The sequence below is a fragment of the Anabas testudineus genome, chromosome 16 (assembly GCF_900324465.2).
Source record: "Anabas testudineus chromosome 16, fAnaTes1.2, whole genome shotgun sequence".
In the NCBI taxonomy this organism is placed as follows: Eukaryota; Metazoa; Chordata; class Actinopteri; order Anabantiformes; family Anabantidae; genus Anabas; species Anabas testudineus.
The window spans coordinates 24,029,916-24,044,059 of record NC_046625.1 but is presented as its reverse complement, the minus strand read 5'-3'; the positions used below and the strand labels follow the sequence as shown (position 1 = coordinate 24,044,059).

The 14,144-nt window shown below is 39.6% G+C and overlaps 1 protein-coding gene across 3 annotated transcripts; it reads right to left on the bottom strand.

Annotated features, from left to right (window-relative positions):
• Positions 1-335: 335 nt before the first annotated feature.
• Positions 336-12,521, bottom strand: gpd1l (glycerol-3-phosphate dehydrogenase 1 like). 3 transcript variants are annotated; one of them, XM_026373130.1, is made up of 8 exons: positions 12,396-12,521; positions 11,501-11,598; positions 10,996-11,136; positions 5,502-5,640; positions 2,265-2,377; positions 1,718-1,954; positions 1,449-1,555; positions 336-1,148 (listed from the first exon to the last, which is right to left on the bottom strand). In XM_026373130.1, exons 2-8 carry the CDS (start codon positions 11,516-11,518, stop codon positions 1,052-1,054), a joined length of 852 nt encoding a protein of 283 aa, XP_026228915.1. In that variant the 5' UTR covers positions 11,519-11,598; positions 12,396-12,521; the 3' UTR covers positions 336-1,051. The 3 variants fall into 3 exon arrangements, with proteins under 3 accessions (XP_026228915.1, XP_026228912.1, XP_026228914.1); XM_026373127.1 differs by having other exon boundaries at positions 11,421-11,598; positions 12,396-12,517; XM_026373129.1 differs by having other exon boundaries at positions 11,421-11,632; positions 12,396-12,481.
• Between the last annotated feature and the right edge of the window lie 1,623 nt (positions 12,522-14,144).

The window sequence follows — 14,144 nt, the reverse complement described above, 5'->3', positions numbered from 1 at the left end:
CTAACTGTAGACTGGTAAGTTTCTAAGTCTTTGACTCACTTTCCAGCTTTATGTAACTCAACAATTCTTAATCCCCTGAAAGCTCTTTTTGGAGAGGCATGGCTCACATACGCATATTCTTTTGACAAAACACACTCAAACTTTTGTTATTAAAAGGAGCTCTAGTCCACACCTTGAAAATACTTTTCTTCCAGGTATGCTAAAACCTGACTCCAATTGGCTTTTTGGAGGTTATTATTATTAAGGGTTCACATACTTTTTTCACTTGCACTATGAGGCATGAAAGATCAGCCTTTCTTTTTGTGTCATTATTAATTTAGGCAGACCGAATTAGATGAAGACAATATCACATTTTATGACAATAATGCAGAAAAAACATGAAATTCCAAAAGTTTCACATACTTTTACTTGCTACTGTATAAAGAAAGTTGATTGTTAAAGTTCCTGTCATGTGGTATGACTGTAAGTTACTGTTCAGTGTCTGAGGAGCACCACAGCAGAAACTGCTGTAATAATACCGAGCAGGACAGGTCGAACACAACAACTGACACCTGCCATGTCTAAAAAAATGTCCCTGTACAGCTGTAGAGTTCAGATTCACACTGATGTAGCTACATCAATTTAACCGACACAAGTCTGACATGAATACTGCAAAAAGTAACAGTTTGCTCATCATTTGAGAGTGTTTGGAGTATGCCTTGTTATCATGACAGAGAGAGCTTAGATTTTTCTCAGAGGAAATACTTCAAACAGTGACTGGCAGAGCTGCCTTCTCCTGCATCATTTCTCTTATTTGGAATCTGGCAACTTTGATTATTTGAACTTGTTTATCCATATTGGTTTAGAACATGGCTTACATGCTGAGTAATGATATTTTACAGTATCTGTACAGATTCAACTTCAGGATTTCAGAATTACCTGGGTGCCAGTCCAAAATTAAAAGTCTCAAGATTATGAGGGTCTGGGACAGCATGAATACCTAATGGTAAACTGACAGTGGCAAGAATGTGTTGAATTCCTTCAGTAGCCAATTGTGGTAACCACCAGGTCATTACATGTGCTCTGGGTGACTCTGCAGGCAGGAGATCATCTCTTGGACTGGCCTCATCTCAAAACAAATCTGATAGACTGCTGTGAACAAAGGGAACCTGCACAGAGGAATGGAAAGAGTCACATAAGATAGTGATGAGAAAGACATCCAAAACATAATGAAACCTACAAATATGTTGTCTCACCGACACAGTCAATTGGCCTTAATTAGCCCAACTTTATGCATCAACATATCATTATCTGTAACTGGCCAGGGTTTAATTCATCCAAACTAGGGTCACTAATGACTGTTCTGTCATTCTGTGTACAGTATAACTGCAGTAGTAGTCTAATATAATACTAAAATACCTAAAGTAAGACAGAAGCCTATTAAAAGAAAGACACTGCTGTATACAGACTTGTCCACCAGGCCCTTCTGTTTGAGGATGTGGTAAACCTCAGCTGAGGTAGCAGGACCCTGGAGCTTCTGTCCGTTCAACATCTCCTTCTCTAGCTCCTCGATGCTCTGAGAGAAGATAATGCAAATCCCTTGAACTGGACAGTTTATGAGAAAGTAACTAACATACATTGTAAATGTACATTTAGAAATGAAATATTTATTGTTCAAATTGTTTAACACTCATAGAAGCTAAAAGTGAAGGCTGGTCACAGGTGATGGTGCACCTACCTTCCCCGTTTTAGCGAATGCCTCTGCCACTCGTCGATTGCGTCCACCATAGCACGTAGTGATGAGGTCGGCCACGCCACAGCTCTCTAGAAAAGTTGCAGTAGAAATTGTGCCATTCTTAGAGAAAAGCTTTGCGAAAGCTATCATCTCCATCAGTCCCAGACGGATCACAGCTGCCTTGGTGTTGTCACCGCACCGCAACCCATCACAGAAGCCTGCACCTACTGCAACAATGTTCTGACCCAACATTAACACAAAGAACAGGCACACATTAATACAAAACTGTTGAACTGACAATTAGCACAGGCAGTAAACAATGACAACTTAAAGTCATATTACATACAAGAAAAATGTGCGTATGTGCAACGTACAGTTAGGGTATTACCAAAGTATAAGTAAAGTAAAGTAGTTTATCACAACAAACACTTTTTCTTTCTAGAAAAACAGACTTTTTCAAGCACTGTTAATTAGAAAAAGGGAAAAAAAACTTCAGCTGTGCTAATTTTCTTAGCCTCATGTTTATGTGAGGTTGCGTGATAGTGTGTACCTTCAGAGCTCCACACAGTTCCACTGTATCAGCATCATCTACCACTGTGATCCTGAAGTTTGGTGTCTGCAGCAGCTCTTTGAACATTAGGCCATTCTCTAGAATCATACTGCCTGAACAAACACACACACACACACACACACACACACACACACACACACACACACACACACACACACACACACACACACACACTTTCATATAAGCCAGATGACAATAATAACATAGAAACTGGCCTGGATAAAATGACGGTACCCTGGAAAAGATAAAGTAATTTGACCATAGGGACATGTTAACTACAGTGTGTTTTGTAATTAGCATCACTGGGTGTCTTGTAACTTTTAATCAGTCAGTTTGCCTATTTAAAGGATAAAATATAATCACTGTGCTGTTTGGTATTATGGTGTGTACCACACTGAACATGGACTTAGAAAGCTAAGGAGAGAGTTGTCTCAGCAGATTAGAAAAAAAAAAAAAATTAAACGTGAAAGGTCAAGGCTATAATACCATCTCTACACAGCTTGATGTTCCTGTGACTACAGTTGTACATATTCAGAGGTTTAAGGTCCTCAGGACTGTAGCCAAACTCCCTGGACATGGCTGCAAGAGAGAAACTGATGACAAATTGAAGACACACATAATTTGAACAGTAACCAAAGAGCCTACAACAACTTCTAAAAGAGGTTAAATCCAAGATCAAAGTACATCAGTGTTAGATCACCACCACCAATGAAAGACGACCAAGGAGGACTCCACTGTTGAGAGCAAATCATAAAAAAGCGATACTTGAATTGGCCAGAATGCAAAGCCAAAATCACTGAAGAGCCAAATCAACTCTATGTTCAAAGACGTAAAAATGAAGCATACGAAGAAGAGAACGCTGTATTTTTTGTAAAATTTGGAGGAGGCATTCTGGATCAAAACGTGCTGTCCAGTGTCAGAAAACTTAGTCTCAGTCACAGGGTATGGTCCTCCAACAGCATAATAACTCAAAACACACAGCTAAAAAACCCTAAGAATGGCTAAGAACAAATCACTGTATTATTCTGAAGTGAAGTCATATTAAACATACACTCCCCGTCCAAAAAAAAGTCCCCGTCCTTGATTTAACTAAGCAAATAGGTAAGAGCCTCCCATTGTATAATTACTGCATGGATGATTATTTTTCAGCTGGCAAGTTATTTAACCCTAACTGATGCACTAAGTAGCTTCTCATTTCTAAAACAACCATGTCTGAAAACACATCAGTGGTTGTGGAAAAGATGTTTATCTATTTCAGAAGGATCAAATTATTGCAAAAGAAAAGAAAACATCTGAGGAGATAGCTGAAACTACTAAAACTGGGTTAAGAACTGTCCAATGGAAGAAGGTCATGTGGTCTGATGAGTCCAGATTTACCCTGTTCCAGAGTGCTAAGCACATTAGGTTAAGAAGAGAGACAGGTGAAGTGATGCACATATTATGCCTAGTGCCTACTGTACAAGCCTGTTGAGGCAGTGCTGGGATCTGGGTTTGCTACAGTTAGTCAGGTCTAGGATCACCAATTTTATTTGCCCAGAAAATGAGGTCAGCTGACTAATTTAACATACTGACTGAGCAGGTTTGGATTTTTTCTAAGCCAGAATTCATCTGGCTCAAATGATGAAAGAGTGGTTCAGGGAGCAAGACACATAATTGTCACACATGAATTGACCTCTACAGAGTCCCCACCTTAACCCTATTGAGCTGCTTTGGGATGCTGGAGAAGACTTTGTGTAGCGGGCCTACTTTCCCATCATCAATACAAGATCTTGGCAAAAAATTAATGACACTCTGGATGGGAATAAATGTTGTCACTGCAGAAGCTTATCGAAACGATGCCACAGTGAATGCGTGTTGTAATCAAAGCTAAAGGCAACAAAATATTAGAGTGTGTGACTTTCTTCTTGGACAGGCAGTGTATATGGAAAGAGCTGAAACATGCAGTCTGGAGAAGGCACCTGAAACAGCTGGAGCAGTTTGCTTATGAGGATAGGGCCAAAATACCTGTTGACGGGTAGAGAAATATCATTGAGAGTTACAGAAATCGTTTCATTGCAGTCATTGCCTCAAAATGTTGTACAACAATACATTAAGGATTCCATCATTTTTGTCCAGGCCAGTTTAGTTTGTTTTTGTTTTTTTTTCTAAAACTTAAGGTAAACCACAAATCAAAGGAATGTCTGATTTTCATTAGATAATTTTTAGTCTATTTTAATTTATTATTACTTTTGTCAGTATCAAGTTACTTCAGAGACCTTTGTGGGTTTTTGTCCACCGTGTAATTTTACAAAAGTAAAGGCTTCACACTGTATATCAGCACAAAAAGCATAAAGTTAAAGAAACTCTAACTAGACCTGTGACTAAAACTGTGAAATAAAAGAATTTTAAGACCACCAGGTCTTGTATCAATGAATGGATGACAATAAATCAACCTTGCAAAAAATCTGAAAAAACTTACGCAGTCTCATTGTAATATTTATGAATTAACAACCTTTTAGTCTTTTCAACCTTCATCAGTCATCTTGGGAAGTCATTATATTGTTTCAGCTGCACTTCCCTCCAAAAGTCTTGGGACACTGAGGCCAATTCCTTTATTTTCGCTTTAGACTGAAAGCATTTTTTTGACATCAAAAGATGAATATGAGACAAAAAAATCAACATTTCAGTTTTCATTTCCAGGTATTTACGTCTGGATCCAATACACAACTTAAAAGATAGCACCTTTTGTTTGAACCCACCCATTTCTCATAAACTTAAACTAGATTAAAGTGAATAAGACTTAATATTTTGTTGCAAATCCTTTACTCGCGATAACTGCATCAAGCCTGCAACCCATTGCCATCACCAAACTTTTGCATTCTTCTTTTGTGATGCTTTTCCAGGCTTTCACTGCAGCCTCTTTCCGTTGTTGTTTGTTTTGGGTGGTTACTCCCTTCAGTCTTCTCTTTAGCTGATAAATGCATGCACTGTTGGGTTTAGGCCTGGAGACTGACTTGGCCAGTCTAAACTTCTTTGTTGTTATGGCAGTGTATTTGGGTCATTTTGGACTATTATTTTTCTGGTTATAAAAGCTGAAATTATTTGTCTCTTTTGTCTCATATTTATCAACCAAACGTTTTCAGTCTACAGGAAAAATAAAGGAACTGGTCTCACTGTTCCAATACTTTTCAAGAGGAGTGTTTGCCAATGTGTACTGGTATACTAACTCCATCTTACCAATAGTGGTTTCACAAAACTTCTCAGCTGCCACTTCGTTGGCAATGTTTGCTCCCATGAGGACGCTGACATCAATTCCCATCTTCTCTCGTATGATGTGAGAGATGAGCTTCAGGCCATCAGGACCCACATCTATTCCCTGACGGAAACAAAAAAAGTAGGAAATGTGGGACACAAACAGGAATAATGGAGATGGTAGATGTGTGAAGTACATAAAGGACCAACAGACCAACAGAACTCAGCTGGCTATAAGTGCAGGAATGAGAAGGACATGAAGTGTATCGATATCAGTGTACAAGTGGTTGGCTTATGTTAAAGCTTCACTTTCCTGAGTAGGATATATAAGTACATACTGGCGCAAAACTGCTCACAAGTGAAGAGGAAATTTCAAAATGTAAATGAAATAAAAAGGATAGCCTTTTAACTAACAATGCAGAAGATGAGAATGTGTGGTATAAGTCAGAAAATGTACTGTATTTTGCTGTAACATAACTAAAATTTTTAAAAAGTACATAGTAAATAAAAGTAAACGAAATTCAATTCAATTCAGTTTTATTTGTATAGCGCCAATTCACAACAGAAGTCATCTCAAGGCACTTTACAGTGTAAGGTTCAAGACCTTAAAGAGTAAAATTATACAAAAAATATGTGGAGAGGAAAAACTCCCTTTAGAGGAAGAAACCTCCAGCAGAACCAGGCTCATAGTGGGCGGTTATCTGCCTCGACCGGTTGGGGTGACTGGAAAGAGGAGAGAAAAAAGAACGGCAGGCAACAAAAACAACAACAAGCAACAAGAACTTTGGGCAGGTTAACTGGATTCTGGAGATATACAGCTCAAGGCCGAGGATAACTGCAGAAAAGTACAGAGAGAAGACAATGTTTTGCATATCACCTTATACGTCATATTAATCTGTGAAGTTTGATGCTGGCAACATGGAGAACCAATTTCACAACTAATTAGTTTAAATGCAAATATGTCAGTATGATTGGATATCACTACAATTACTGCACCACGGTTATACTGTATGTTTTAGCCATCAGTCAAATTGCAGTTTACATGCTATCTGTCGAGCCTTGTGTTCTAATCAATTCATTCATGAGTTCAAGTGGATGAAGCGTTTAAAAAAACCCAGGTGGTTCTGATATATTGTGCTTATGAGGATGGGACATACATGAGGTCACTGACTTTTGCCTTATTTGTAAATTCCTGGGAAATCTGTCCCAGATATGCAGGGGTTTCCAGAAGCTGGAAAAACACAGTAACCAACACACAAGTCACTCCTATCATGAAGGTATGTTGCAGACTTTTATTTTACATAAAATAAGTAAAGGAGTCTGCTGTGGGGTACCCTGTTAAAAAACTTTTTGTGAATGTTAGATTATTTTTAGAGGGCTACAGCTCTATATATAAATGAAAATAAAAAAATGGAAAGATTGAAGCTTATAAACATGGTGATATAAATCTGGTTGTAATATAACTGCATTTAGATGCTAGTCATTTTACTAGATGTTCTATTTATTCTGACTATTTTTTATTATTACCTAAAATTCAATTGTTTCAGACTTTTTTATCCCCAATTAAAATTCCATTTTATTTGGATAGCACCAAATCACAACAGAAGTCATCTCAAGACACTTTACAGCAGGGGTCACTAACAGGCGGACCGCGGTCCGGATCCGGACCCAGAAACTGTCCCATACGGACCCGGAGCTACAGACGATACCGAACGGTTTGATTCCAAATCTAGAGGGACACCTTAATTATAACCGCCGCAGCTATTGTGATCGTTACGGTAGTTATTAAGTGGACGCGAGAACGCATTGGCCAATTGAATGCGAGTTAAGCCATCCCACGTGACTTCACTTAGCCAATCGATTCTGTGGATCGTAGGCAGTAAAATTAGAGACTCAACAGTAGATGAGAGAAAGTTGGAGGTTGGAAAGAATTAATAAACAGAGATGATGATAACAGAGAGACAGAGGAGAGGGACAGACGACAGAGAGGGAGAGATACAGACGACAGAGAGGAGAGAGATACAGAGACAGAGAGGAGAGATACAGACGACAGAGAGGGAGAGAGACAGACGACAGAGAGGAGAGAGAGACAGACGACAGAGAGGAGAGATACAGACGACAGAGAGGAGAGAGACAGACGACAGAGAGGGAGAGATACAGACGACAGAGAGGAGAGATACAGACGACAGAGAGGGAGAGATACAGACGACAGAGAGGGAGAGATACAGACGACAGAGAGGAGAGATACAGACGACAGAGAGGAGAGAGATACAGACGACAGAGAGGAGAGATACAGACGACAGAGAGGAGAGAGATACAGAGGAGAAAGTTGATAAAAGGACGGTGAGACTGAAAAAGGAAGAGATAAATATAAAAATGTCCAAAAAGAAAAAAGTGCACAGTAAAGAGTTTTTAATCCACAATAAACAGACTCCTTTCTATTCATATTACCACTGGGAGCACTAAACCAGTGTGTCTGATATGTTCAGAAACTGCAGTTCTTATTAAAAGTGCCAATGTCAAACTGCATTATGAGACAAAACACAAAGGTTTTGAACACACATGCCCACTAAAATCTGAAGTGTGATCACAGAGAGTTGCTAGTCTCAGAGCCCAGTATGAGCAGTCCACCAGGATCTTGAGCCACATGCTCAGTTTGATGTTACATATAAATTTCTACTGAATTAATTTGATTTGTCAGTCAAGTATTGATTACATGCAGGCTACTTAATAATATATCACAGTATATAGTTAAACATTATAATCTTCTGGACCTTTGCTTCCAAAAATATTGCGTAACCGGACCTCTTTAAATTTTAGTTGAATACCCCTGCTTTACAGTGTAAGGTTTAAGACCTTACAAAATTTTATTTTACAATTACTGTATACAGAATTATATAGAAAATCCAACAACCCCACTTGAGCAAGCACTAGGCGACAGTGGAGAGGGAAGAAACCTCCAGCAGAACCAGGCTCAGGGTGGGCGGCCATCTGCCTCGACCGGTTGGAGTAAGTAGAAAGAGAAGAGAGAAAAAAACAGTCGGCAACAAAACAAGCAGCAAAAACACTGGGCTGGTCGGTAGGACCAGTAACAGCATCTGGACATATACAGCTCGCATACCTGCAGAGGAGTACACAGAGAGGGAGACAGAGAGGAGGAAGTACAACTACAGGAGAAAACCGACAACGTGAACATGCAATGGTGGCATATAAGTGAAGAGAGGATCAAGGGAAGTCCCCCATTAGACTAATCTATAGCAGCATAATTAAGAAGGTTCAGAGTCACCTGAACTGGCTCTATAGTTAGAGCCACCTTCATCAAAAAAAAGAGTAAGTTTTAAGTTGTAGTTTTAAGCTTGGCCTAAATTTAGAGAGGATGTCTGCCTCCTGGACCTTAGCTGGGAGCTGGTTCCACAGGAGAGGAGCTTGATAGCGAAAGTCCCTGCCTCCCATTCTAAATTTGGAAACTTTAGGAACCACAAGTAGACCTTCATGCACTATGAAAACAAAGTGTTCTTCGTCTTTAAGATAAGATTTTGCTTGAATATTAAGTGCTTTATATGTGAGAAGTATTTTACTCTATTCTGGATTTTACATCAAGCCAATGGAGAGAAGCTAATGTAGGAGAAATATGATCTTTCATGCTACTTCCAGTTAGAACTCTGGCTGCAGCATTTTGGATTAACTGGAGGCAATTTAAGAAGTTATTGGGACATCCTATTATTACTATAATTAATAACTATAGTTACAATAGTTCAGTTTAGAAATAATAAATGCATGGACTAGTTTTTCAGCATGACTTTGAGACAGGATGCTCCTAATTTTACCAATATTCCTTATATGGAAGTAAGCAGTTCTAGAGATTTTGTTTATGTTTGATGTAAAAAAAAGATATTCTGGTCAAAGATAACTCCAAGATTCCTCATAGTAATACTTGTCACTTAAGGTAAGAATATGATTAGACATCATGTCTCTGAGGTTTTTAGGACCAAACAAAATAACCTCTATCTTGTCTGAATTTAGGAGGACATCCAGGCCGTTATGTCTTTTAAGAATGCTTGAAGTTTAATTAATCGATTAGTTTCTTCTGGTTTTATAGATAAATATAGATGTGTATCTTATGCATAACAATGACAATTTAAAAAGACTAATTTATGAAACAGGTTTGAGACAGACTGTTTTGAATAGTGGTACCTACAGTACATTTATGTTGGTGCACCCTTTACTGCACTTACAAGCATGTAAGTTATGATTGAGTTTCTTTATTTATTGACAAGACATAAACAAAAACCTAATCTGGCTGCTGAATGAGATGTAGATCATCCAAATTCAAATTCCATTCTAAGTTTTATATTGATAGAGAGTGCTTTTATTCTGAAGGATTTGTTTCATTCACAACTGTGAGTCTGATGACAGCTGTGGCCTAGTCTGCTGCTGATTTTCCATTCAGCGTTGGTGTCTCAGTACCAGTGCTGCAAAACTGAAAGCCTAATATCATATAAATCCTGCCTCCATAATGACCCTATGCACAGCTTTTCATCAGCTTTTTTACATGGCTAGAGCTGAGGATTTATTTCCTCCAACATGAACACACATTGTACAAACACACAGTATCTCTTGAGCTTGTGTGTGGTTGGATGAGTATCACAACAGCTTTCATCTGGGCTGCAGTGGTAATGCAGATAACAGCCTAACAAGCCCTGGAGTGGAGCACACACAGCCTGTTTAGCTAGAGAGGAATTATATGTTATATAAATATCAGATATCAGCAGATTTACAGACACAACCATAAACCACAGTGTGATAAAAACCAGCACAATAGTTAAATACACAAGATGATGTCAAATGTTCTTTTTATGGCTGTAAAAGAGGGGCAGCAATATTAATATCAATTGTTGCAGAAACTTCAAGATCCTGAAAAAGGTACCTGCTTGTTTTCCAACTATCTCTGCATTTCCTGCTTCTGATTGGCTGAACACACCTGATCCATGTAATCAGCAGAGGGTAGGGCAGAAATAGTTGGAAAACAAGCAGGGCTGAGGCTCTTGAGGACCAGGGTTGGCCACCCCTGACTTAGAAGATAGCACCTTTTGTTCATGTTATTAAAGTTATTGGAACATATGACTGACAAGTGTGTTTTGTTGCCCAGGCGTGTCAGAAGGTGTGAAAGACACACGGCCACAGAGAGGATTTACACATTCAAACGGATCCGTGCAAAAGCTTGTTTAAAAAACAATGCTTAGGCCTTTCAAATGGAGACTGATCGAGATTGTCTAACAAAAATAAGAAACTCTTTTCGTCTCTTCTTTATTCGTCTTGCTGTGCTGAACGTAGAACTCGTCATAGTTTTCCTTATAACATTTTCTTAATCATCGTTACAATTTAGTTAATAAATAAACATTCATAAACAAATATTTATAGTCAGAATTTTTGTTGGCATAATGAACACTGTTTAGTGAGTGGGAAAAGGCCTTTTCACCTTAATGAGTGTGATTCCTCGAGCGTTGGTGGAGACACAGCCCAACATCTCATCACAGAGTTTCCTGATGAACTGGTGAGGGACCACAAACACTAGCAGGTCAGCTCCCTCTGCAGCATCACATAGCTGCGAGACAGCCACCTGTGAAGAAAACTAAAGTTAAATAACTAGAGTAATGTGGACTTTTAGTACCCAAGTGAGAGCTAATAGACACCAATTTATGCATTGGCTATATGTAGTGAAAAAGTGACTTTTTAACTAAAGTCACTTTATGGAACAGTCAAAAAATGTTTCAATATAATTTTGTTAACTATATTAAATGTAGTTTGATATCTTCATGTGGACTCACCAAAACAGTTATCTAGCACAATTTCATAGCTCTGCAGAATACAAAAGACGAGAACTGTATGCCTCCCATCTCTTACCACATTCTCTGGAAGTTTGTATCCAGGCAGGTATTTGATGTTTTCATGCTCTGTGTTGATGATGTCAGTGAGCTTCCTACCATTAATGTTTTCTTCATACACCCACATCTTCACTGTGGTGGCAAAGCGCTGCAGTGACCGGGCATTATTTCCAATAATCTTTGCAATGGCTGAACCCCTGCAACCAAAGCAAAGGTCAGGAGGTCAGCTGGCTTCAATCAGACACACAATGAGTACACTGAAAACTTACAGCACTCAACACACTGCACTACAGAGCAGCATGTCATATCAGGAACGAATTAGCAACAGATTGGTGTATTATTGATATGAAATAAAGATGGATGACAGGGACAGTAAGTTTAAACCAACCATCCACAGTGTAAATGTGTATTTCATAAAATGTGCCATTATATTTTAGTTAGGTGGATCTGTTGGATTAGGCTGAGTCGGCCTAATCCAACAGTCCTCTAAGGATATGTAAATCCTTTTTTTATGCAGACGTTCACTTTTGCTCAGTTGATGTCACACACATGTTGATGTCAACTGTTTAATTATTGTAGAAGCTATTGTGTAAATTTGGGCTGCTGCTGCTAAACACCACCACAATATGCAAAAATGGTTCTTCCCAAAAACGTTGCACCTTCCAGTTTTTCTTCAAGGCTCATGGCACAGGGTTAAGCCCCTGTTGTAAATTAATCCTGGAGACTCCCTTGGCTCAAACCCACCCTCTGCTGGCACGCAATAAGGGAAGGTACATAATTAATTGCTGGTCTTTTCCTGTAGCTACAGTTACAGTCTAAGTGTAGTTACGTAACACTTCGTTATCATCCCACCAGAGAATAGACCACATCATGTTTGTAACTGTAAAGCAATGAAACACAGTCCGTGTATTCACCCATGTAACACACGAAACATGTTGCTGCAGGGGATCATGTCCTCCATCATCATCATCATCATTCCAGTCTGTGAGCTTACCAGTTTCCGGAGCCGACTATGCACACTTTGAGTGGAGCGGCCATCGATAGTGTGCTGTCGGACTCTTCTCTATAGAGACCGCAGGGACGCTTCACCGAGCAAAACCTATAGCTGGGTGTCTTCTTCTGATGACGTCACACAATGTGTCGCGCAGACTCGATGAGGGAATTGTATTGTTTGAACATATTGACGCAACCGCAGCTTCCAGGTTATATAATTGGGTGACTTGATGAATTATTCGTTATACTAAGCAATTATATTCAATATGTAATGTGTAAAGATATGTGGAACACTTTGGAACACACCTTGAACAGGCATTATACTTAAACGCAATAGATTTGATTGGTTTGTTATATTTTAAACGCGCGCGCGCACACACACACACACACACGAGAAGAAAAATAAATAAATAAATAGTTGAGTTACGGACCTGATGACTGATCCACCTTACGAACCCGTGTGGCCATTCAGTCCATTAACTTGTGTCTGTTTCTAAGAACTTCATTATGCAGTTCAACATTTAATCTACAACTTTACAGACCATGTTATGAGACAGCACCAGTGTTCCAATATTTTAAAGCCAGCAAGTCTGGGAACTGGGAAAAGATAAAGCTAAAATAAACTATATAAAAATATATTTTTTTGGTTTATTTTTGGTTTAAATGTTGGCAGATGATTTGCTGTGGTGGCTCCTGAAAGTGAACAGCCGAATGGAAAAGAAGAAGGTGTGTTTATTTTTAGCAAATCTGTGATGTCTCGATTATACTGGAATTACAATCGGCGTGCGTCCCGGATTTAGGCCTGTAATGTTTTCTCGGGTTTAACGATATAATTGATTCCCTGACTGATGGGGAGTATCCCCGGCCGGTGCGTGACCAAACCGGGATTCCAAAATAAAACACGCAATAACGTCAGCGAGAGAGAGAGAGAGAGAGAGAGAGAGAGAGAGATGCAGTAAAACAGTTGGAATATCCCTCCAGTCGGTCATCAGAGTCAGAGCAGGCTGGAGTAAAGCTCCGCTTGTTTCCTGTAGCCTACCTCTCACCGCTGCATCAGTTTCCCGACGAACCTATATTTAATCTTCACCAGTCTCTGTCCTCTTGGTCCCTGTGCTGCTTTTTTATTTTACAGCTGAAAGGCGTCCTCACTGTATCGAGCACAAGCATGAATCGGCCATCCCGCCAGGAGAGCCCTGCTCGGAGCCCCTGCGGGAGGCAGGATCAGCGAGGCGGACAGTCGCACAACCTGGATGCAACGGAACCCCGAGTGGGGTCCTGGACCAGGAACAGCGTTGCAGGGACGCAATACACAACAGATCGCAGCAAGAGGCACCTGGAAGGAGTCCTGAAGAAATACACCAACATGCTCCAGGGCTGGCAGAGCAGGTAGGTCACTGGACTATTGAACACAGTTTTAGTATGTGTTATTCATTATGCCACAGTTCAAGTTAAATAACAGTTTCTTCTATTTGTGTATGGGAGGAGTAGTGTGGTATCCAGTACAGTATTTTGTCAGTTAGTATTTGATGGCAACATCCCACAAAAACCAAAGAGCTGTGATCTATTTGCTGTACAACCAGTCATCCATCTTCCCATTCACCCTACCACTCATTCAGCTTTAACCTGTAATGATGCCTCAGTGAGAGGAGATGTGGGGGTGGGAGTCCCAATAACACTGAATGAGTCATTTGGAATCAGGAAAGCCCTGCACTTTTTTTTTACAGCATCTCAATCCTCTCTTTGCCTGCCC

Coding starts and splice junctions, on each gene's coding strand:
- gpd1l (XM_026373127.1), bottom strand. CDS start 12,439: ATGGCCGCTCCACTCAAAGTGTGCATAGTCGGCTCCGGAAACTG. Junction 11,137..11,420: donor ACAAACTTCCAGAGAATGTG/GTAAGAGATGGG, acceptor TTTTCTTCACAG/GTGGCTGTCTCGCAGCTATG. Junction 1,149..1,448: donor CAGAAGGGCCTGGTGGACAA/GTCTGTATACAG, acceptor TCCTCTGTGCAG/GTTCCCTTTGTTCACAGCAG.